General features: G+C 43.9%; 1 protein-coding gene across 1 annotated transcript in view; it reads right to left on the bottom strand.

The window, feature by feature from the left end:
- Positions 1–651: 651 nt before the first annotated feature.
- The window catches only part of htatip2 (HIV-1 Tat interactive protein 2), a 34,394-nt gene continuing 9,879 nt past the window's right edge, over positions 652–25,166 (bottom strand). Inside the window, exons 4-6 of the mRNA XM_070899718.1 lie at positions 21,466–21,603; positions 11,452–11,513; positions 652–5,492 (exon numbers count right to left, since the gene is read on the bottom strand). Coding sequence (XP_070755819.1) covers positions 5,267–5,492; positions 11,452–11,513; positions 21,466–21,603 — 426 coding nt within the window. The 3' untranslated portion in view covers positions 652–5,266. The remainder of the gene's footprint in view (positions 5,493–11,451; positions 11,514–21,465; positions 21,604–25,166) is intronic.

Here is a 25,166-nt window from a genome sequence, read left to right on the forward strand (position 1 = left end):
GCTTGCACACATTGCATCTATTCAACCACGACAGGCACATCAGCCAAACACATTACACCACACTCACGGACGTATTTCCCCCTCTCTCGCAGGACAAGGTGGATACAAACGACTGCAACGATATCTGGGAGCAACTGGTCTGCGCAGAAGCCTTGAAGTAACCTGCCGCACCACTCCCTGGACACTTTAGCATCGTCATGACGACAAACCACCAAACACTTGTACAAACTCACCAAGAGTCAGTAGAAATCAATCAGCATCTAACCTGAAAATAGTTGATGATCCCCTTAAATAGCACTTGTGGTGGGGGGCGGTGGGGTCCTTTCTGCTGCTGAATGCATGTTCAGCTATGCGAGGTTAAGAGAGGGCATTCGCTCCAATGTTGAAGTTGAAAATGGCAGCGCTGGCGTAAAATCAGCCCGCGTAACTCTGCATACTCTGGCGCATGCTCCCAGCGCTGACGACCTACCTAAAATGGCATGGCTTGCACCAGAAGTGCGCACGTGCTCCTCGGATGCCATTTTGGATCCAAATTGGCACCTGTAGCACCGGGAAACCGGGCGCTATGGAGCCGAATTTAGCAACGAGAGAATCCCAACACACAAATGACATGTGTCACTTTTAAAGCTATGAAAGGAATGCAACGGTCAGTTTGGTGTAAGATTTTTGAATTTATTGAAAGTAACTTTGAAAACAATTTCAAATTGCATTTACATTCACTTGTAGAGCAGTTTCTTATGCAATCGGACGCAAGTAATACAATCGACAATGTGATCCTGATATTTTTACCGGTTATAAAATGCTAATGCTGCAAATTTTTAAAAAGTCCGAAATTTCTACAACTACCAAATTGTAGCACCTTGACATTAGAAACATGACAATAATTAAAGAGAGAAATGTCAGAGCTATTTGCAGCTTATACACAGAGTCCCAGATTGGCCTAGAGATATTTTGTAATAAAGAGTTGGGAGATTGCCATTGGCTTCGAGAGAGTACGATAGTTCCCATTTCCCTTTTCCTTCCTTCTCACCACCTCGCCCCGCTTTCAAAACTCCTCACAACCATGCCGAGGCAGCTTTTATCCAACCTCGTGCTTTGGCTCATTGAAAGAATTAGTGCACTTTTTAAAATTAACAGTATTTTTCTATTAAATTTGTCTACCCCTTGTGCCCTCAGTTGCCAGGAAAACAGCGTAGGGTTTTGCAGCATGTCTAGGGTGACACTGTACCGAAATTTTAAAGCAAGGTTTAAAAACAAAAAGCACAGTTACAATCTTGTCACCACCCGTGCTGCAGTTCTGTGCAACTCAACAAAGCACACCTTAGTTATCCACAGGGATGAGACAGACAAAGTTGACAGACTTGTGAATAAGTCTCTAATTTGGTGAAACACTGGCAGGCACAATAAGGTCACAGCAAACCTAGGAAAAATATCAACATGACTGACTAAAAGCCATCTTTTCCCCAACATTCGTACAGAATTCTGAAAATTAGATTGACAAATTAATCGCAAAGCTGTTACATTAAGTGACTGCAAACAAAATCAAAATCAATTGAGGTACGAGGTTATGAGCGAAGTAGAAAGCAAATTAAGGCAATACAAGATTCAGGCAGCACATATCGAGCCGATTACAGGACACGGCAAGCGGAGGTTTTTATTCGTTCCCCACCCATTTATCATTTCAATTCTTTGCTGACAGGAATTACTAACCAGTCACTAAAAGACCATTATTTTCATTGATGTGCTTTATGATGATCGAGAGCCACCATAGCAGATATCCAGCAAGCTGTTTTACCTTCAAGGCAGAATCCCTTGTTCCCTACAATTCCAGTTATTTTTAATCTTAGGCAAAGTATACTCTACATTGAGAGAATTTTTCCCTTTTAATAACTAAAGAATGAGGGTGACACAAACAGGCATCACATTCCAGGATGTGCAACAATGTAAGAACATTGAGACAGGACAATGCATATGTTAAACGTACAAGTATTTGTTTCCCCTTTATGGTTAAACCAGACGAATTAGAAACTGAAGACAGATCAAGATGACCATATTTCTTCAGTTGGACAACAATGGGTTTCCTGAGAATACAAGTTCAGCACTTAAAATGGTTAATGCACCAGCAAAATGAGAAATGAATGCAAAACAGGACACTGAGTAACAGGAGAGAATCAAGCTTGCAATTTCCCACCCAGTGAGCTCATTCTGGCAAACCCATCAACAGCTCAGCACCTTGAACAGAAAGGATTGAAAGAGATCTTATGCCCAGCCACTCACCCAAGGAATGGCGAGAAGGGAGAATAAAGTCTTCTGCACCTCTCCTGCCCCCACCCCAATCCCTCCCCTCCTCAGAAAAAGGGCAGAGCAGGTTGCAGAAATCATTTAGTGTCATGTATCAGCTGTGGCTCAGTGGGTAGCACCCTCACCTCTGAGTCAGAAGATTGTGGGTTCAAGTCACGCTTCAGCGACATGAGCACAAAAATCTAGGCTGACGCTCCAGTACAGTGCAGTACTGAGGGAGTGCTGCACTGTCGGAGATGCCATCTTTCAGATGAGATGTTAAACCGAAGTCCCGTCTGCTCTCTCAGGTGGACGTAAAAGATCCCATGGCACTATTTCGAAGAAGAGCAGGGGAGTTATCCTCGGTGTCCTGGCTAATATTTATCCCTCAACCAACATAATTAAAAACAAATTTATCCGGTCATTATCACATTGCTGTTTGGGAGAGTTTGGTACCTGCAAAATGTTATGCCGATAATTGTAAAATTCTGACCTTTACTGTTACTTACTGTTGTATTTTTTTTCTTCCTGTTTAGAGAGTTATTCAAATCTAGCAATGCACCTGTACTCATAAAACTAAACATGTAAAGACAACACTCGTTTAGTCCATAATCTTTTTAATGTTTGAAGTAAAACTAGACAAAAGTATGAGGTAGATTTTCAGCTTGCCACCCAGGTGTAAACCTGCGATGCAGATTGGAAGATGTTATATAAACTACCCATTGAAATCAGTGGAAATAAAAGGTGGCCAGTAACTGTAACAGGGACCTGATGCCCAACGCCAGGCTTCCACCCATGTGGTGTGTTGAAAATCTACTTCCGTCTTTTCGTCAATTATTTTCCTTACATTACAACAGTGACTATACTTCAAAAAGTACTTCACTGGCTGTAAAGCACTTTGGGATGTCCAGTGGTCATGAAAGGAGCTATAGAAATGTGAGTCTTTCTTTTCTTTGTGTTTCAGAGGAGCAGTCATATTGAAGTCCATCGGGAAGAAATCAAGTTCAGTATGTAACAATTCCATCAACGGGATTGGTTAGGATCAATTTTAAGAGTGATTGGCAAACCTTTCCAGGTTACTGCCAAAAAAAAGTACATTTATATAGCACGACATCCCAAAGTGCTTTGCAGCCAATGAAGTACTTTGACGTCGAGTTACGGTTGTCATGTAGGGAAAGACACCAGTCAATTTGGGCGAACAAAGTCCCGCAAATAATGAGATAAATGACCCAGTTAATCTGTTTCAGTGATGTTGGTTGAGGATAAATAATGACCAGGACATCGGGGATAACTCAAACACAAAAAGCAAAATACTGCAGATGTTGGAATCTGGTATAAAAACAAGAACATTCTGGAAATCTCAGTTGGTCAGGCAGCATCTGTGGAGAGAAAGCAGAGTTAACGTTTCGGGTCGTCAGGGCCTCAGTTGGCACCTCAGACAGTGCGGCGCTCGCTCAGCACTGCCCTGGAGTATCAGCCTGGATTAAAATGCTCAAGTCTCTGGAGTAGGGCTTGAACCCACAACCTTCTGACTCAGAAGCAAGAGAGCCAAGTCTGACAGTTAAATAAATGTGAAACCCTCATCAGACATAAACAAGAAAAAAAAACTACAATTCTAATATATATTTTTTTAAATGTTCAAATATAACAGTTGGATGTTTCTAAAGAACCCAGTGTCTGATATGGGAAGGGCACTGCTAAAATTAAAACCCATCAAAAATTAAGTTGCCAAAGCCACCAGGTAGTATTCAAACAAGCAAATATACAACACCAAACTAAATTAATTCCAAGACACTTGTAATGGAGCAGAGTATATGAAAATAAAAGCCATCTTATTCCACTTGTATTAATCTTATAATTCTATACAATGTAGGCTACCACCTGTTTTCTTTTCTATCCTTGCTCTACTTATTAAAAAAACTTTTTTAAATGGTTTAAAGAAAATTATATTTTTCAGGTGGCAGGAAAAACAAGTATTGGTGAAAATGTATCGTGTTTGTGTAGTTATTCACATAATCTGGTTACATAATTATACAGCTGATACTTAGTCCAGAACAACAAGGGGAAAAACAAAAGCAAGCCTTTGGCAATTAATATTTCACTCAATCTCAAATCAGTAAATAGAGGTAAAAATTGCAACTGGTGGAGTAACTGGTAAATAATTCCCCTTGTGAGGCTTAAATAAAAATGCATCTGGTGACCCAGCTCACCACAGCCATAAAGCAACGGATCATGGAGTGACAGGACAACTCACTCACATCTGCCATCTTCCCACTGCTGACTTTCAGATCACTGTTGGGGAAGGAGCAAGCAGAAAGCAGATGTTTCCTGACTGAGTCACCACCCCGTACCTCCCGGGCAGCTGTCACGCAGCAACGTGAACAGGGAGCTTGGATCAGCTTGCCTCTACACCCTTCCGTCAGTGATGGTGGAGCCCCGAGGAGAAGGGGGAAAACAGCTCTGGGGGAGGGGGGAGATGGCGCATGAGGGAGAAATGGGTGCTCTTACAAAATGAAAAAAGGTTGTCTTCTGAAGAAAGGTTGAACAGGTTGGGCCTATACTCATTGGAGTTTAGATGAATGAGGTGTGATTGGATTGAAATGTATAAGATTGAGGGGGCTTGACAGGGTAGATGCAGAGAGGATATTTCCCCTCGTGGGGGAATCTAGAACTAGGGGGCATAGTTTCAGAATAAGGGTTCGCCATTTTAAAATGGAAATGAGGAATTTCTTCTCTGAGGGTCGTAAATCTTTGGAATTCTCTACCCCAGAGAGCTGTGGAAGGCTGAGTGATTGAATATATTTAAGCTGGAGATGGACATGTTTTTGAACTACGGGGAGTCAAGGGTTATGGGGAACGGGCAGGGAAGTACAGTTGAGCCAAAGATCAGATCAGCGATGATCTTATTGAATGGCGGAGCAGGCTCGAGGAGCCAAATGGCCTACTCCTGCTCCTATTTCTTATGTCCTTATGAAACACAAAAAAACTACTTATCTTTAGTTTCTCCAAGTTTACTAAGCACATCAATATCCTTATTGTGAAACAATTCAATTTTTTTGTCAGACGACAGTACAACATTTTTCATCATGGCCTTTACAACCACTGAGACAGGGGTTGTTATTGCAGTTGGAAACATGTAAGCCACAGGGGCAAGGAATTTTCTTGCCATCCATTCCATTGGTCTCGACTCTTGCCTGTCGCACATCAGAACTCTAGAAGTCAAAATTAAGAAAAGAAAAAAAAAATACATTAGCGACTATGGAGAAACATTTTTCTACCGCATTTAATGTGAACTTTGTAGCTATGTTTTATTAAGCAGATGCTCTCCTCGGGTCAGATGACACGGGCAACAAATCAGTGCCCACGTCATGGTGATCCTGGACACTGAACAACCTGTTCTGAACTTGCCCGATGCCCACACAGAAACCTGAAGCCCAACCATGGCAGCTTTACCCGCCTCTCTAGCCAGAGATACTGGTGGCTCTGCTACACCACCTAGCTAAGATCAGCTAGTTCAGTATAGATAGGGAATGAAACTGAGATTTTCCTGGTGTCTGTAGCTCAGCATTACATCACAAGGTGCACTTATCCACTGATCTATCCAAGGACTTAAAAGAATGAGAGAATTACGTGGTAGTATGGAGAATGTGTAATTATGGAGATATATCAAAATAATAATGTAAACAATTGGAATGTGTGATAATATTGTAAATTGGAACTTTTCATATCATTGTACGGAGTTAAAAAAAAAAAGGAAATGCGACATAGAAAATAGGTGCAGGAGTAGGCCATTCAGCCCTTCGAGCCTGCACCACCATTCAATATAATCATGGTTGATCATGCATTTCAGTACCCTATTCCTGCCTTCTCGCCATACCCTTTGATCCCTTTAGCCATGAGAGCCATATCTAACTCCCTATTGAATAAATCTAACGAACTGGCCCCAACAACTTTCTGTGGTAGAGAATTCCACATGCCCACAACTCTGAGTGAAGAAGTTTCTCCTCATCTCAGTCCTAAGTGGCTTACCCCTTATCCTGCGAGCCCTGGTTCTGGACCTCCCCAACATCGAGAACATTCTTCCTACATCTAACCTGTCCAATCTCGTCAGAATTTTATGTTTCTATGAGATCCCCTCTCATTCTTCTAAATTCCAGTGAATACAAGCCTAGTCAATCCAGTCTTTCTTCATGTCAGACTGGTCATCCCGGAAATCAGTCTGGTGAAATCTTCGCTGCACTCCCTCAACAGCAAGAATGTCCTTCCTCAGATTAGGAGACCAAAACTGAACACAATATTCCAGGTGAGGCCTCACCAAGGCCCTGTACAACTGCAGTAAGACCTCCCTGCTCCTATACTCAAATCCTCTCGCAATGAAGGCCAACATGCCATTTGCCTTCTTCACCACCTGCTGTACTTGCATGCCAACCTTCAATGACTGATGTACCATGACACCCAGGTCTCGTTGCACCTCCCCCTTTACCAAGCTGTCACCATTCAGATAATAATCAGCCCTCCTGTTTTTACAACCAAAGTGGATAACCTCACATTTATCCACATTATACTGCATTTGCCATGTATTTGCCCACTCACCTAACCTGTCCAAGTCACCCTGCAGCCTCTTAGCATCCTCCTCACAGCTTACATTGCCACCCAGCTTAGTGTCATCTGCAAACTTGGAATATTACATTCAATTCCTTCCTCTAAATCATTAATGTATATTGTAAATAGCTGGGGTCCCAGCACTGAACCTTGCGGTACCCCACTAGTCACTGCCTGCCATTCTGAAAAGGTCCCGTTTATTCCCACTCTCTGCTTCCTATCTGCCAACCAGTTCTCTATCCACATCAGTACATTACCCCCAATACCATGTGCTTTAATTTTTCACACTAATCTCTTGTGTGGGACTTTGTTAAAAGCCTTTTGAAAGTCTAAATACACCACATCCACTGGCTCCCCCTTGTCCACTCTACTAGTTACATCCTCAAAAAATTCTAGAAGATTTGTCAAGCATGATTTTCCTTTCATAAATCCATGCTGACTTGGACCGATCCTGTCACTGCTTTCCAAATGCGCTATTACATCTTTAATAATTGATTCCAACATTTTCTCCACTACCGATGTCAGGCTGACCGGTCTATAATTCCCTGTTTTCTCTCTCCCTCCTTTTTTAAAAAGTGGTGTTACATTAGCTACCCTCCAGTCCATAGGAACTGATGCAGAGTCTATAGAATGTTGGAAAATGATCACCAACACATCCAATAGGGCCATTTCCTTAAGTACTCTGGGATGCAGACTATCAGGCCCTGGGGATTTATTAGCCTTCAATCCCATCTATTTCCCTAACACAATTTGCTGACTCATAAGGATTTCCTTCAGTTTCTCCTTTGCTAGACCCTTGTTCCTAGTATTTCTGAAGGTTATTTGTGTCTTTCTTAGTGAAGACAGAACCAAAGTATTTGTTCAATTGATCTGCCATTTCTTTGTTCCCCATTATGAATATATGAATGTGAAATACATAACAGTGTATGGTAAGCTGTATACAGGTGCAGCGTTCCGAATCTGGAACCCTCGGGACCGAGGCCATTCGGATTTCGTGTTTTTCCGGACTTTGGAACGTCTTTCTGACGTCACGAATCCGGAAACACCCAAGCCCAGGTTTGAGTATTTCCGGAACGTCAAGGGGTGGTGGGGGTACCTGCTGAGGAGCTGTTCGGGCCGTCCAGGGCCTGCCAAGGTCGTCGTGGGGCCGGCCCCACGAAGGATGTTGTCGGACCGGGCCCCGCTGAGGACGTCATCGTCAGGCGGTGCCCCGCCGAGGTGGTGTTCGCTCGGGCTGGCAAGCAGGCCCCGTGCTAAGGCCCAGAGGATGGGCAGGGTCATCGGGTCCGGATTCTGGAACATTTTAAGGAGTCCAGACGACCCTGCCACGAATTGTCCCGGAGTCAGTATTCCGGAACATTACAGACTGAATTTTGGATGCTGCACCTGTACATATATTATATCAAAACAGTATAGAAGTGTTTCCATAATGTGTGTGAAGTATTGGGCCCAAGTTTCCACAAGAAAAAAAACGGGCGCGCAGCGCCTAAAAAATCCTCGGTATTCTCCATCTACCTGTAGATCCTCTGGCCCTCGGCGCAGCCAGCACGAGCTGTGGGGGGGCGGAGCCAGGTCCCTGCGCTGAAAACAGAGCCGGGACCTCTGCACATGCGCGCTACAGTCGGCACGCAAGTGCAGTAGCTCCAGGCGCCGAACTGTGTGGGAGGGGCCCGAAGCACGCAGCCCCTAGCCCTGGCTGAATGGCCTCACTGGGGCTGCGTAAATAAGGCTCCTCCCACGGCCAGCTCCTGCTCCCCCCGCCCCGACCAGACCCGACACCCGCTCCCCCCTGTCTCCGGACCAGACCCGACACCCGCTCCCCCCCCCCCCCCCCCCGCCCCGACCCGAGACCTGACACCCGCTCCCCCCCGCCCGACCCGACCCGCGCTCCTGTTCCCGCTCCCCCCCGCCTGGACCCAACCCGACCCGCGCTCCCGCCCCCCCCCACTGGACCCGACTCCCGCTCCCGGACTGGATCCGATCTGACCTCCCCCTCCCTCTCTCTCCCTCCCTCTCTCGCTCAGCGGCACGAACGGCTGCAGAATTCTCCCTGGCTGAAGCACTTTCACACAGGTAGGAAGATGGTTTATTTAATCTTTTCTTGGCTTATAATTGTTTATTCAGGTTGGATTTATTTGTATAATATTTGTAGAAGTATAAATAAGAATTTATTGTCGAATTTAATGAGTTCCCTTCCCCCCTCCCCCCCCCCCACCTCGTTCTGGACGCCTAATTTGTAACCTGCGCCTGATTTTTTAATGTGTAGAACAGGTTTTTTCAGTTCTACAAAAATCTTGCTCCATTCTACTTTAGTTTGGAGTACGTTTTCACTGTGGAAACTTTCAAATCAGGCGTCAGTGGCCGGACACGCCCCCTTTTGAAGAAAAAATTCTGTTCCAAAGTAGAACTGCTCTACCTGACTCGAACTGCAGAAAAAAAAATGTGGAGAATTGCGATTTCTAAGATAGTCCATTCTCCACCAGTTGCTCCTAAAAATCAGGCGCAAATCATGTGGAAACTTGGGCCCATTGAATGGAAGATTTTGTACATCAAAATCATACAATAAAAGTATTTTGTTTTCTACTTGCACAAGTATCACTTTCTATGGCGATTCAAGAGCAAATGTGAAGTTGGATCTGTGGTGGCTGGGGGGGGGGGGTAGGTTGGGGACTGAGCGATGGGGTGTTACGAAACGTGAGGTAAGGAAAGAGGAGGCAAGAGTCAGGCTGTGGAACGCAGGAAAGAGGTTGTGACAGTGAGAGGCAAGTGGGTGAGTGACGGGGCACGTAGAAGATTTTGAGAAGATAGGGGTGGCAGGTGGTGAGCAGAAAGAGGCGAGTGAGATGAGGTCTGAGCAAGAAAAGAGGTAGATCAGTTATGAAGATAATGGCAAGGGAAAAGTAGGGAGCAAATCTAAAAAATAAATTTATTACTAATGAGGTTGGGCTTCTTGGGGGGGGGGGGGAGCGGGGGTGTTCGGAGTGTGCGGATTTGTTAAACCAAAAGCCCCAAAACAGGAGTAGGGCTGAAGAACAAAAGGATGGTCACTTTAGTACATTTACAACATTACAACAGTGACTACACTCCAAAAGTACTTAATTGGCTCTAAAGCGCTTTGAGACGGCCGGTGGTCGTGAAAGGGGCTATATAAATCCAAGTCTTTCTTTATAAAAGAACAAACAATTGTCATTGGAAAATATCAACACCAGGAGTAGAAGTTAGAGCAAGAGAAACAGAAACACTAGGAGCAGAACTTAAAAATAGGAAAGCTATACAGGTTGTACCTCCCTTATCCGGCACCCTCGGACCTGGCCTTTTCCAAATAAGGGATTTTGCCCGATGAGGGGAGGTCAGCGGCCCAAGGTCAGGGAGGGCGGGGGTGGGGGGGAAAGAGGGAAGGAGGTCGGCGCCCCGGGCAGGCCCGAAGTGTCGGCGCGACCCCAACAGCTATCGGAGCGGCCCCAGTGGGACGGGCGTCGGAGCGGCCCCAAAGTCGGGATGGAAGTCGGCCACATTCTGCACATGCACCTCCGGCCACCGGAATCGTGCCGGACGTGGGGTAGTGCCGGATAAGGAAGTTCCAGATAAGGGAGGTCCAACCTGTACTGAAGAGTGACGCAAAAATCCACATAGAAACATAGAAAATAGGTGCAGGAGCAGGCCATTCAGCCCTTCTAGCCTGCACCGCCATTCAATGAGTTCATGGCTGAACATGAAACTTCAGTACCCCATTCCTGCTTTCTCGCCATACCCCTTGATCCCCCGAGTAGTAAGGACTTCATCTAACTCCCTTTTGAATATATTTAGTGAATTGGCCTCAACTACTTTCTGTGGTAGAGAATTCCACAGGTTCACCACTCTCTGGGTGAAGAAGTTTCTCCTCATCTCGGTCCTAAATGGCTTACCCCTTATCCTCAGACTGTGACCCCTGGTTCTGGACTTCCCCAACATTGGGAACATTCTTTCTGCATCTAACCTGTCTAAACCCATCAGAATTTTAAACGTTTCTATGAGGTCCCCTCTCATTCTTCTGAACTCCAGTGAATACAAGCCCAGTTGATCCAGTCTTTCTTGATAGGTCAGTCCCACCATCCCAGGAATCAGTCTGGTGAATCTTCGCTGCACTCCCTCAATAGTAAGAATGTCCTTCCTCAAGTTAGGAGACCAAAACTGTACACAATACTCCAGGTGTGGCCTCACTAAGGCCCTGTACAACTGTAGCAACATCTACCTAGAACAGCACTGAAACAATATATATCTGATCCCACAATTAAAAACACGCAAACACCGACAGCGTGACTAAAAGGAAACAGCAGAGCCAGCTTTAAAAAACCCACTGAAAGCAGCAATTAAAAAGGAAACGGGAGAAATACTAAACACAGAAACACTGGGAGCAACCTTGAAGAAATACACAAAGAACCACAGCAAGATTCAGAAACAAGCATCCATGTGCTGGGACTCGCACTCATTACTGTCCCGGAGATGAAAATGTAGATAGGCACTTTGTAATGGTTTGAAATACAGAAAGCGTACAAATTAACACAGTATCAATTAAGGAAATGTACTTACCCGGGACGAAAGATGCTATATCTGTCAAAATTCAGCTCTTCAATTGCAGCTTCCACTTGACCCTGATTAAAAGTAAAGAATTTTAATCTATAGAATCAAAAGTGTTACTTGTTTAATATCAGTTACTATTAATTCTCTTTAGCAACCGTCTGTTCTTACCAATCCAGGTTTGTTCATTTAAATTTAATTTAAAAAGATAGCATGAGCAAGAGATAGGGCATAGAGCCATTACTGAGCCAAGCTAGGAAAATCTGAAGTAACCTCAGTCGATAGTCATTAGGTAATATGCAAGTACAGATGAGGGAGGCTAGTCAACCCATCTCGTTCATCCTTCCATTGAAACCTACGATTTCTCCATCACAGCTTCGAACTACCTCTTCAGTGATTCGAGTTTTTGTTTCCACTATCCTACCCAAACACTAATCACTTTTTGCATGAAGAAATATTTCCTGACTTTAGTCCAGGACTTGCCTTTTACCCATTTATGTCCCCTTATTCTGCAGTTATGGCTTAACTTAAAATAATGCTCCAGTTATCTTTTCTACTCCAGTCTCACCTCAGTCAAAAGGTTGTCGGTTCAAGCCCCCCTATGGACTTCAGCACATAATACTGGGTGCAATACTGAGGGAGGTCTGCACTTTCAGAGGTGTGGTCTTTTGGATGAGATGTTAAACAGAGGTCCTCTCTGCCTAATTTGGGTATAAATGTTCCCACGGCAATAGTCAAAGAAGTACTCTTGGCATTCTGGCCAGCGTTCAGTAACACCATCAAATGCAGGTCAACTATCATCTCATTTAACATTCGTGGGACCATGCTCTGTGCATAATGACTGCTGCTTTTTGAGATGATGAGGACATTGATAAAATGGTCTATATAAAAACAAATTTGTTCTTGAATACCTATAGGGTCTCCTCTTCTTCACCTCCTTTCAGGGCTGAAGAGTTCAAGTTTTTCTAACCATTCCTCGTAACTCAATATTCTGACTGGGGTTCAGGCTTGTGGTCCTTCTGTGCACCATCAAGGCTCCAGTGTTTGCCTGTGTCTCAAACGACCAGAGCCAAACCATGCCCGATGTACAGTCTGACCACAGAAAAAAAAGACTTGCATTTATATAGCACCTTTTACAACCTTAGGACGTCCCAAATGCTTTACATCCAATGAAGTATATTTGAAATGTAGCCACTGTTGTAATGTCGGAAATGAGGCAGCCAATTTCTGCACAGCAAGCTCCCGCAGCAGCAATTCGATAATGATATAATGACCAGATAATCTGTTTTAGTGATATTGATTGAGGGATAAATGTTTGCCAGGACACTGGGGAGAACTCCCCTGCTCTTCTTTGAAATCGCCTGTTCAGTTTCAGCGTGATGAATTCAGACATGTATTCTGAATTAGTAAGTCAGTTTAGCATTCTGTTAGCTTTGATCACTGCTTGACAATGACTAGACCGCTGGGTGTAAACAGTTCATTGCACACATGCCACACATCTACAAACTAAAAAAATAATAAAGTGAGAGAAGGTGGATTGTGAGAGTAAACTAGCAAGAAATATAAAAACAGATAGCAAGAGCTTCTGCAGATATATAAAAAGGAAGAGGGTAGCTAAAGTAAACATTGATCCTGAAGGGGAATTAATAATGTGGAACAGGGAAATGGCAGAGCCTTTGAACAAATATTTTGTATCGGTCTGCACAATAAAAACATCCCAATAATAGATAATCAAGGCACTATAGGGAGGGCGGAAATTAAAACAATCACTATCACTAAAGAAAAAGTATTCGGTAAAATAACAAGACTAAAGTTAGACAAGTCCCCTGGACATGAGGGCCTACATCCTCGGGTCTTAAAAAAAGTGGCTGCAGAGATAGTGGATGCTTTGATTGCAATCTACCAAAATTCCCTGGAGTCTGGAAAGGTCCCAGCAGATTGGAAAGCTGCAAATGTAACGCCCCTATTTTAAAAAAAAGGGAGACAGAAAGCAGGAAACTATAGACCAGTTAGCCTAACATCTGTCAATGGTAAAATTGTGGAGTCCATTATTAAGGAAGCAGTGGCAGGACATTAGGAAAATCATAATGCAGTCAAGCAGAGTTAGCATAGTTTTATGAAAGGGAAATCATGTTTGACAAATTTGCTGGAGCAGGGTGGATAAGGGGGAACCAGTGGATGTGGTGTATTTGGATTTCCAGAAGGCATTCGATAAGGTGCCACATAAGAGGTTACTCCATAAGATAAGAGCTCAATGGGGTCGGGGGTAATATATCAGCATGGATAGAGGATTGGCTAACTAACAGAAAACAGAGAGTCAGGATAAATGGGTCAATTTCCAGTTGGCAAACAGTAACTAGTGGGGTGCCACAGAGATCGGTGCTGGGGCCTCAACTATTTACAATCTATATTAATGACTTGAATGAAGGAACCGAGTGTAATGTAGCCAAGTTTATTGATGATACAAAGGTGGGTGGGAAAACCCGTTGTGAGGAGGACACAAATAATCTGCAAAGGGATATAGACAGTGAGTGGGCAAGCATCTGGCAGATAACAACAACTTTTATTTATATAGCACCTTTAACATAGTAAAATGTCTCAAGGCGCTTCACAGCAGTGTTACAAGACAAAACAGATAAATTTGACACCGAGCCACAAAAGAAGAAATTAAGACAGACTTGGTTAAAGAGGTAGGTTTTAAGCAGCGTCTTAAAGAAGGAAAGAGAGGTAGAGAGGCGGAGAGGTTTAGGGAGGGAGTTCCAGAGCTTAGGGCCCAAACAGCTGAAGGCACAGCCACCTATGGTTGAGCAGTTATAATGCGGAATGTTCAAGAGGGAAGAATTTGAGGAGTGCAGACATCTTGTGGGGTTGTGAGGCTTAAAAAGATTAGAGAGATAGGGAGGGGCAAGTCCATGGAGTGATTTGTAAACAAGGATGAGAATTTTGAAATCAAGGCGTTGTTTAACCGGGAGCCAGTGTAGGTCAGAAAGCACAGGGATGGTGGGTGATCGTGACTTGGTAAGAGTTAAGGCACAGGCTGCTGAGTTTTGGATGACATCAAGTTTACGTAGTGTAGAATGTGGGAGGCCAGCCGGGAACGAGTTGGAGTAGTCAATTCTAGAGGTAAGAAAAGCATGAATGAGGGTATCAGATGGAGTATAATGTGGGAAAGTGTGAGGTTATCCACTTTGGCAGGAAAAATAAAAAAAACAAATTATTTAAATTGAGGTTACAAAATGTTGCAGTACAAAGGGACCTGGGGGTACTTGTGTATGAAACACAAAAAGTTAGTATGTAGGTACAGCAAGTAATCAGGAAGGCAAATGAATGTTGGCCTTTATTGCAATGGGGATGGAGTATAAAAGCAGGGAAATCCTGATATAACTGTACAGGGTATTGGTGAGACCACACCGAGAGTACTGTGTACAGTTTTGGTCTCGTTATTTAAGGAGTGATATACTTGCATTGGAGGCAGTTCAGAGAAGGTTTACGAGGTTGATTCCTGAGATGAAGGGGTTGACTTATGAAGAAAGGTTGATCAGATTGGGCCTATACTCATTGGAGTTTAGGAGAATGAGAGGTGATCTTATTGAAACATATAAAGGTACTAAGGGGGCTCGACAAAGTAGATGGCCGAGAGGATGTTTCCACACCTCGGGGAACTAGAGGGCATAGTTTAAGAATAAAGGGTCGCCCATTTAGAACCGAGATGAGAAGGAATTTCTTCTTGGAGGGTCGTAAATCTGTGTAATTCTCTGCCCCAGAGAGCTGTGGTGCCTGGGTCATTGAATATATTTAAGATGGGGATAGACAGATTTTAGAACGATAGTATGGGGAGCGGGCAGAGAAGTGGAGCCGAGTCCATAATCAGATCAGCCATGATCTTATTAAATGGGGAGCAGGCTCGAGGGGCCAAATGGCCTACTCCTGCTCCTATTTCTTATGTTCTTATGTTCTCTCCCAATCCACAAAAACCCTGCACAACCACAAAAAAAAGAAACCGGAGAAAATAATGTTTGACGGACATAATTCCAATTTGAAAATCATTACATACAGTCAACTCACAAGTCATGTAACAAAACCTTCCGACAGTCTAACTAAACAACTCCATTGCCAAACAATAAAAACTCCCTAAAAGATCTCTATGGAACCCAAAAGCAAAGCTGTCAGTCAGTAGATTAGTTCAGATACACTGAACTTCATAAAACTTGAAAAATAGATCAAGTCTTACTCCATTACTGTGTGGTAACGATGTTCTTGCAAGTGTAATTTACACTGCTCATGGAGCGAGGAATTCACACCCAAAACACTCATTACACTCTTGGAAGCTGATCAACCTTCTGTACATATAGTTTGGTTTAATACTAAGTATAATTATGTATACTTTATGTTGACCCAAAAACAGGTGTTCAACCACTTAGCACCCAAGACAGATAAATTAGAGTATTTTACAAATGATGAGAAACTAGGGACTGTAGAGGAGTAGAGAGATTTGGGAATGCAAGAACTCAAATCATTAAAAGTACAAGAAGAATTTTAAGAGCTTAATGGATCATTGGCTTTTATCTCAAGGGGGCTGGAATATAAAGGGGAGGTTGTAATGCCTTAGCATAGAGATCTTGTTGCATAGAAACATAGAAAATAGGTGCAGGAGTAGGCCATTCAGCCCTTCGAGCCTGCACCACCATTCAATAAGATCATGGCTGATCTTTCACCTCAGTACCCCTTTCCGGCTTTCTCTCCATATCCCTTGATCCCTTTAGCCATAAGGGCCACATCTAACTCCCTCTTGAATATATCCAACAAACTGGCATCAACAACTCTCTGTGGTAGGGAATTCCACAGGTTAACAACTCTCTGAGTGAAGAAGTTTCTCCTCATCTCAGTCCTAAATGGCTTACCCTTTATCCTTAGACTGTGTCCCCTGGTTCTGGACTTCCCCAACATCGGGAACATTCTTCCTGCATCTAACCTGTCTAGTCCCGTCAAAATTTTATATGTTTCTATGAGATCTCCTCTCATCCTTCTAAACTCCAATGAATAAAGGCCCAGTCGATCCAGTCTCTCCTCATATGTCAGACCAGCCATCCCGGGATTCAGTCTGGTGAACCTTCGCTGCACTCCTTCAATAGCAAGAACGTCCTTCCTCAAATTAGGAGACCAAAACTGAACACAATATTCCAGGTGAGGCCTCACCAAGGCCCTGTACAACTGCAGTAAGACCTCCCTGCTCCTATACTCAAAACCCTAGCTATGAAGGCCAACATACCACTTGCCTTCTTCACCGCCTGCTGTACCTGTATGCCAACTTTCAATGACTGATGTACCATGACACCCAGGTCTTGTTGCACCTCCCCTTTTCCGAATCTGCCGCCATTCAGATAATATACTGCCTTCATGTTTTTGCCCCCAAAATGGATAACCTCACATTTATCCACATTATACTGCATCTGCCATGCATTTGCCCACTCACCTAACCTGTCCAAGTCATCCTGCAGCCTCTTAGCGTCCTCCTCACAGCTCACACCACCACCCAGTTTAGTGTCATCTGCAAACTTGGACATATTACACTCAATTCCTTCATCTAAATCATTGCTGTATATTGTAAATAGCTGGGGTCCCAGCACTGAGCCCTGCGGCACCCCACTAGTCACTGCCTGCCATTTATCCCGACTCTCTGCTTCCTGTCTGCCAACCAGTTCTCTATCCACGTCAGTACATTACCCCCAATACCACGTGCTTTAATTTTGCACACCAATCTCTTGTGTGGGACTTTGTCAAAAGCCTTTTGAAAGTCCAAATACACCACATCAACTGGTTCTCCCTTGTCCACTCTACTAGTTACATTCTCAAAAAATTCCAGAAGATTTTTCAAGCATGATTTCCCTTTCATAAATCCATGTTGACTTGGACCGATCCTGTCACTGCTTTCCAAATGCGCTGTTATTTCATCTTTAATAATTGATTCCAACATTTTCCCCACTACTGATGTCAGGCTAACCAGTCTATAATTACCCATTTTCTCTCTCCCTCCTTTCTTAAAAAGTGGTGTTACATTAGCTACCCTCCAGTCCATGGAACTGATCCAGAGTCTATAGACTGTTGGAAAATATTCACCAATGCATCCACTATTTCTAGGGCCACTTCCTTAAGTACTCTGGAATGCAGACTATCAGGCCCCGGGGATTTATCAGCCTTCAATCCCATCAATTTCCCGAACACAATTTCCCGCCTAATAAGGATATCCTTCAGTTCCTCCTTCTCACTAGACCCTCGGTCCCCTTGTACTTCCGGAAGGTTATTTGTGTCTTCCTTCGTGAAGACAGAACCAAAGTATTTGTTCAACTGGTCTGCCATTTCTTTGTTCCCCATTATAAATCCACCTGAAACTGACTGCAAGGGACTGACATTTGTCTTCACTAATCTTTTTCTCTTCACATATCTGTAGAAGCTTTTGCAGTCAGTTTTTATGTTCCTGGCAAGTTTCCTCTCGTACTCTATTTTCCCCCTCCTGATTAAACCCTTTGTCCTCCTCTGCTGAATTCTAAATTTCTCCAAGTCCTCAGGTTTGCTGCTTTTTCTGGCCAATTTATATGCCTCTTCCTTAGATTTAACACTATCCTTAATTTCCCTTGTTAGCCACGGTTGAGCCACCTTCCGCGTTTTATTTTGACTCCAGACAGGGATGTACAATTGTTGAAGTTCATCCATGTGATCTTTAAATGTTTGCCATTGCCTATCCACCGTCAACCCTTTAAGTATCATTTGCCAGTGTATTCTCGCCAATTCACGTTTCATACCATCGAAGTTACCTTTCCTTAAGTTCAGGTCCCTAGTCTCTGAATTAATTGTGTCACTCTCCATCTTAATAAGGAATTCTACAATATTATGGTCACTCTTCCCCAAGGGGCCTCGCACAACAAGATTGCTAATTAGTCCTTTCTCATTACACATCACCCAGTCGAGGATGGCCAGCCCTCTAGTTGGTTCCTCGAAATATTGGTCCAGAAAACCATTCCTAATACACTCCAGGAAATCCTCCTCCATTGTATTGCTACCATTTTGGTTAGCCCAATGTATATATAGATTAAAGTCGCCCATGATAACTGCTGAACCTTTATTGCACGCGTCCCTAATTTCTTATTTGATACTGTCCCCAACCTCACTACTACTGTTTGGTGGTCTGTACACAACTCCCACTAGCGTTTTCTGCAGCTCCACCCATACAGATTCCACATCATCCAAGCTAATGTCCTTCTTTATTATTGTGTTAATTTCCTCTTTAACCAGCAACGCCACCCAACCTCCATTTCCTTTCTGTCTATCCTTCCTGAATGTTGAATACCCCTGGATGTTGAGTTCCCAGCCTTGGTCACACTGGAGCCATGTCTTCGTGATGCCAATGATATCATATTCATTAATTGCTGCCTGTGCAGTTAATTCGTCCACCTTATTACAAATACTCCTTGTATTGAGACACAGAGCCTTCAGGCTTGTCTGTTTAACACACTTTGCCCTTTTAGAATTTTGCTGCCATGTGGCCCTTTTTGATTTTTGCCTTGGGTTTCTCTGCCCGCCACTTTTACTTTTCTTCTTTCTATCTTTTGCTTCTGCCCCTATTTTACTTCCCTCTGTCTCCCTGCATAGGTTCCCATCCCCCTGCCATGTTAGTTTAACCCCTCCCCAACAGCACTAGCAAACACCCCCCCTAGGGCATTGGTTCCAGTCTTGCCCAGATGCAGACCGTCCGGTTTGTACTGGTCCCACCTCCCCCAGAACCGGTTCCAATGTCCCAGGAATTTGAATCCCTCCCTTCTGCACCACTCTTCAAGCCACTTATTCATCTATTCGACCCCATCTAGTGTACTGCGTTCAGTTTTGGGCACGCACCCAAGGATGGACACAATAGCTTTGATGGAAGTGCAGTTCAGATTCACTAGAATGATACTGGGGCTTAGATGGTTAAATTAGATGGATTTAAATTAGAGAAGGTTGCATAAACTCGGCTTGTATTCCCTGGAGTATAGGTGATCTGATTGAGGCGTTTAAAAATGGTAAAAGGCTTTGATAGCTTAGATACGGAGAAACTATTGCCTCTGGTGGGGGAAATCAAGAACAAGGGGACATAGTCTTAAAACAGTACATTCAGGAGAAAAAAAAAATCAGGAAGCACTTTTTCCGCACAAAGGTTGGTAGAAATTTGGAACTCTCTCCCTCAAAAGGCTGTGGATGTTAGGATAATTGGAGCTTTCAAGATTGAGACAGGTAGATTTTTGTGAGATAAGGGTATGGAATGATTTGGAGCAAAGGTGGGAAAACAGAGTGCATCTAATTGATTAGCGGAGCAGGCCCGAGGGGCTGAATGGCCTCCTCCTTGGGTTAGTCGTGTTTCTCCTCACTTAACAGCAACATTTTCTTGTACAGGGTATATGAAGCGCTAAAAACTAGTACCCAAGTACTATTTACTTGCATAAAACTTTACTCTAATTCTACACTGCCTTGACACTTTGGGCTCGAAATTCGGTGATTTTGCGACCGGGTTTTTGGTGCTATTTCACCTTTTTTAGCGAAAATTCGGTGATGTTTTGCGGCGTCAGTTTACAAATACCGCTGGAGAGGAGCGCCGCCGTGCAAGACTCGAAATATCTCTTTCACCAAAAGGCTCTGAGTGCACCCGTATTTAGCATGAAAAATACCGACATCTAAAAAACTGCGTTGCAGCGGTAAGTATGGAGACGTGCAACCAAAGGTAAGTTAACGTTTTTATTTTTCAATTCTTTTGCAGCAATTCGTTAGATAAGTGTCATGTAAATGTTTTGTGAATGTTTTTGTTTTTCCAATTTATTTTTAGATGTCTTTTCGTCCTCCCTTGGCCCAACTCGCAGCAGTATCGGCCTCTGACTAAAGTTACCAAAATTAGCGGTTTGCGTCCTAGTGCAACGCTGATTTTTACCGCTGCGCAAATTAAAGCTTGAATTTCAGGCCAGATAACAGTAATTTTGGCGAAAAAATACCATTATCAAGGGGAACCGAATTTCTAGCCCTTTGAATAAATATATTTATTGAATCATTATGGCTCACAAAATATAGCTGTGAAAATCATATTTCAGTTAGATGCTGGAAGTGCACAGTGTGTGATGTCTTCTTTGTTTCATCTTGATCCTAGCTTTCTATTTCAATCTCGTCATAGTGCCCTAGTACACCAGAACCAGGGGACACAGTCTAAGGATAAGGGGTAAGCCATTTAGGACCGAGATGAGGAGAAACTTCTTCACTCAGAGAGTTGCTAACCTGTGGAATTCTCTTCCGCAGAGAGTTGTTTATGCCAGTTCGTTGGATATATTCGAGAGGGAGTCGGATATGGCCTTTATGGCTAAAGGGATCAGGGGGTATGGCGAGAAAGCAGGAAAGGGATACTGAAGTGAATGATCAGCCATGATCTTATTGAATGGCGGTGCAGGTTCGAAGGGCCGAATGGCGTACTCCTGCAACTATTTTCTATGTTTCTATGTAACTGTTTGTAGTGGCTGAAGAATAGCGAGAGGGCACAGGTCTAAGGTGATTGGCAAAAGAACCAGAGGCGACATGAAGGAAAACTTTTTTTAATACGAGTGGTTCGGATTTGGAATGCACTGCCTTATTGGGCGGTGGATACAGATTCAATAGTAGCCTTCAAAAAGGGAATTGGATAAATACTTGAAGGAGAAAAAATTGCAGGGGTATGGGGAAGAGCTGGTGAGTGGGACTAACTGGATTGCTCTTCGAAAGAGCCGACGCCAACTCGATGGGCCGAATGGCTTCCTTCTGTGCTGTACTATGATTCTAACTTCCAAATGTGATCCTCGATGCGTGCTGCTCTCAGGCAGTGTGATTCAAGTAGTTAAGTGAGTCGCTGTACTGATGAGACAGAAGTGACAGTGTTATAGGGAAGGTTTGGCAGAAGCCGTTGTCACTACCCCAGGGCAGAATCACCAGACAAGTGCGAGGTTTGGACTCCAAAATTAATATTACACAAGATTTTCTTACCTTAATTTTTGAATACAGCATTGAACTGTCCTTATCTGCTCCTTTTGAGGACTCCAAGTTAAAGTGAGTGCATCCCCCAGCTTTTGCTAGTTGGGCTGACTTTAATACGTAATCATAATCCACTCGAATAAATCCCTCCTGCAAAACAAGTAGAATAAAGATTCTATACAGAGTTTATAATTAAATCACCACTATGATTCACACGGACACAAGATCACGGTTCTCCTCACTGCTGTTTTATACTGCTGATGTCTCCTGTATCTCTTGCTTTTTTCAAAATATAACTTGCATTTATATAGCACTTCTGACATAGAAAAACATCCCAAGTCACTTCAAAGCATAACTATAAAATGGATGCCAAGGCAAAGTAGGAGATACAAGGGTGACCAAACGCTTGGTCGAAGAGGTCAAATTTAAAGGAGGAATTTGAAGGAGGAAAGGAAGGTGGAGAGGAACATAAGAAATAGGGACAAGAGTAGGCTATACGACCCCTCGAGCCATTCAATAATATCATGACTGATCGGATCATGGACTCAGCTCCACTTCCCCGCCCACTCCCCATAACCCCTTATCGTTTAAGAAACTGTCTATTTCTGTCTTAAATTTATTCAATGTCCCAGCTTCCACATCTCTCTGAGGCAGCGAATTCCACAGATTTACAACCCTCACAGAAGACATTTCTCCTCATCTCAGTTTTAATTGGACAGCCCCTTATTCTAAGATCATGCCCTCTAGCTCTAGTCTCCCCTATCAGTGGAAACATCCTCTCTGCATCCACCTTGTCAAGCCCCCTCATAATCTTATACGTTTCGATAAGATCACCTCTCATTCTTCTAAATTCCAATGAGTAGAGGCCCAACCTACTCAACCTTTCCTCATAAGTCAAACCCCTCATCCCCGGAATCAACCTAGTGAACTATCTCTGAACTGCCTCCAAAGCAAATATATCCTTTCGTAAATATGGAAACCAAAACTGCATGCAGTATTCCAGGTGTGGCCTCACCAATACCTTATATAGCTGTAGTAAGACTTCCCTGCTTTTATACTCCATCCCCTTTGCGATAAAGGCCAAGATACCATTGACCTTCCTGATCACTTGCTGTATCTACATACTATCCTTTTGTGTTTCATGCACAAGTACCCCCAGGTCCCGCTGTACTGCGGCACTTTGCAATCGTTCTCCAAGAGAGGAATTCTACAGCATAAGGCATAGACAGATACAGGCACGGCCACCAATGGTGAGGTGATGTGAAGGGGGCATGCGTAAGAAGCTAGATTCGGAGGAACACAAAGGTCCTGCAGAAGAGTGGAAGGGATACAGGAGATTAGAGCGCTAGGAAGAGAGGAAGTCGTAAAGTAATTTAAACACGAGGATCAATTTGTTTAAATTGGAGGTATTGTGGGCCCGGGAGCCAATGTAGGTCAGCAAGGAAATGGGTGACGGGTGAGTAGTACTTGGGACAGGATACAATGTGAGCATCAGGGTTTTGGATGAGCTGAAGTTTATGGAGAGTGGGCGGCCAGAGAGGAGAGCATTGGAACAGTGTCTGGAAGTGACGACAGCATGGGTTAGGGTTTCAGTGGCAGATGGGCTGTAGCGGGTGATCTTACAGGAAGTAGGCAATTTTTGTGATGGAGCAGATAAATAATAGTGAATGTTATTAAAGGAGTTGTTTTAATATTCAGACCAATGCTCCCAATTTCAAACTCCAAAAGCTTGAAATGTGCACATCTCCTGAACATCTTTTTTTGTACGAAAGTGTCATCTGTGGCTCAGTGGGTAGCTCACTCGCCTCGGAGTCAGAAGGTTGTGGGTTCAAGTCTCGCTCCAGGAACTTGAGCACATAAACCCAGGCTGACACTCCAGTGCAGTGCTGAGGGAGTGCTGCACTGTCGGAGGTGCCGTCTTTCAGATGAGATGTTAAACCGAGGACCAGTCTGCTCTCTAAGGTAGATGTAAAAGATCCCATGGCACTATTTCGAAGAAGAGTAGGGGAGTTAGCACCGGTTTCCAGGCCAATATTTATCCCTCAATCAACATAACAAAAACAGATTACTTGGTCACTATCACACTGCTGTTTGTGGGAGCTTGCTGTGTGCAAATTGGCTGCCGCGTTTCCCACATTACAACAGTGACTACACTCCAAATGTACTTCATTGGCTGTAAAGCGCTTTGAGAGTCTGGTGGTCATGAAAGGCGCTATATAAATGCAAGTCTTTCTTTACTTACGCTTTATGAAGACAATGTGATACCTCTTACTGCTACCAATATTATATGGCTGAGCACAGGTGGTGTCAATTTTTTTTTTTTAATTGTTCAAGGTACAAAATTTTAAAAACAGATCTTGAAAAGCAATGCAGCTCCAGTCAAAAAGATTTGGAGTGGCAATATTACTTTTCTTCATGTTCACAGAATTCAAGTATTGCACATCCATTAAGGAATAATTTTTTTTTTTTTTTTTTAATTCATTTATGGGATGTGGACGTTGCCAGCAAGGCCAGCATTTATTGCCCATCCCTAATTGTCCTAGAGAAGGTGGTGGTGAGCCACCTTCTTGAATAAGTAGCTTGCTTGGCCATTTCAGAGGCCGAAGAGTCAACAACAATGATTTGTATTTATATAGCGCCTTTAACATTGAAAAATGTCCCAAGGCGCTTCACATGAGAATAATAGACAAAGAATTTGACACCGAGCCATATAAGGAGAAATTAGGGCAGGTGACCAAAAGCTTGGTCAAAGAGGCAGATTTTAAGGAGCATCTTACAAGGAGGAAAGAGAAGTGCAGAGGTTTAGTCAAGGAATTCCACATTGCTGTGCATCTAGAGTCGCATATAGGCCAGACCAGGTAAGGACGGCGGATTTCCTTCCCTGAAGGACAACACTGAACCAGGTGTATTATTTTAATGACAACCGGTAGTTTTATGATCACCATTACTGAAACTAGCTTTTTATTCTAAATTTATTTAATTAACTGAACTTAAATTCCCCAGCTGCCGTGGTGGGATTTGAACTCGCGTCTCTGGATCAATCGTCCAGGCCTCTGGATTAATAGTCCAATAGCGTAACCACTTTGCTACCATTTCCCCAATTTAAGTGGATACCGAGGCCGCGAAATTCCGGAGCGCCCCGTTTAGGGGCTGTAACCTTTCCAAGGTCGGACATTCTGCATCCGGAGCAGAAGTCCTGCCCTGGAAGCGAAATTGGCTTATCGCCCCTTACAGGAAGTCGAGCGCAGTGTCACACCCTCCACTTCCTCTCAAGGTCGACTCGGAAGCGCATGCAACGCGGAGCGCTACATGGCCTCACCGCATAGCGCTGATGCCTTCTACGGGCCCTTCCCTTCCGTTAAAAGGGGGGGTCACTGCAAGCTCTGCAAGGCACTTGATGGGCCCCATCAGGCCACCAGGGATATGGGGCATTGAAACACAGAGTGCCGAGCTGCACAATTGCAGCACGAACCCCGCAAAATTGTCAGAGAAAGTCCCGACTGGTAAGTCAGCAAAAACAATAAAATGGCGGCGCGCAGTGGCTCGCACCTCCCCTGTAAATTTCGCCCCGCGAGCAGGGTGGGGCCCAGTTCATGATCTGCGAGGTTGCGCTGACATCGCCCGCTGCAGCCTCACCGGGCAGGGCACTGCCCAACTTCTGCCACGGGGCGAAAAGGGGTTGCCGTGCATGACGATGACCTCATCGCTGTAGG

This window comes from Pristiophorus japonicus, chromosome 14 (genome assembly GCF_044704955.1).
Source record: "Pristiophorus japonicus isolate sPriJap1 chromosome 14, sPriJap1.hap1, whole genome shotgun sequence".
In the NCBI taxonomy this organism is placed as follows: Eukaryota; Metazoa; Chordata; class Chondrichthyes; family Pristiophoridae; genus Pristiophorus; species Pristiophorus japonicus.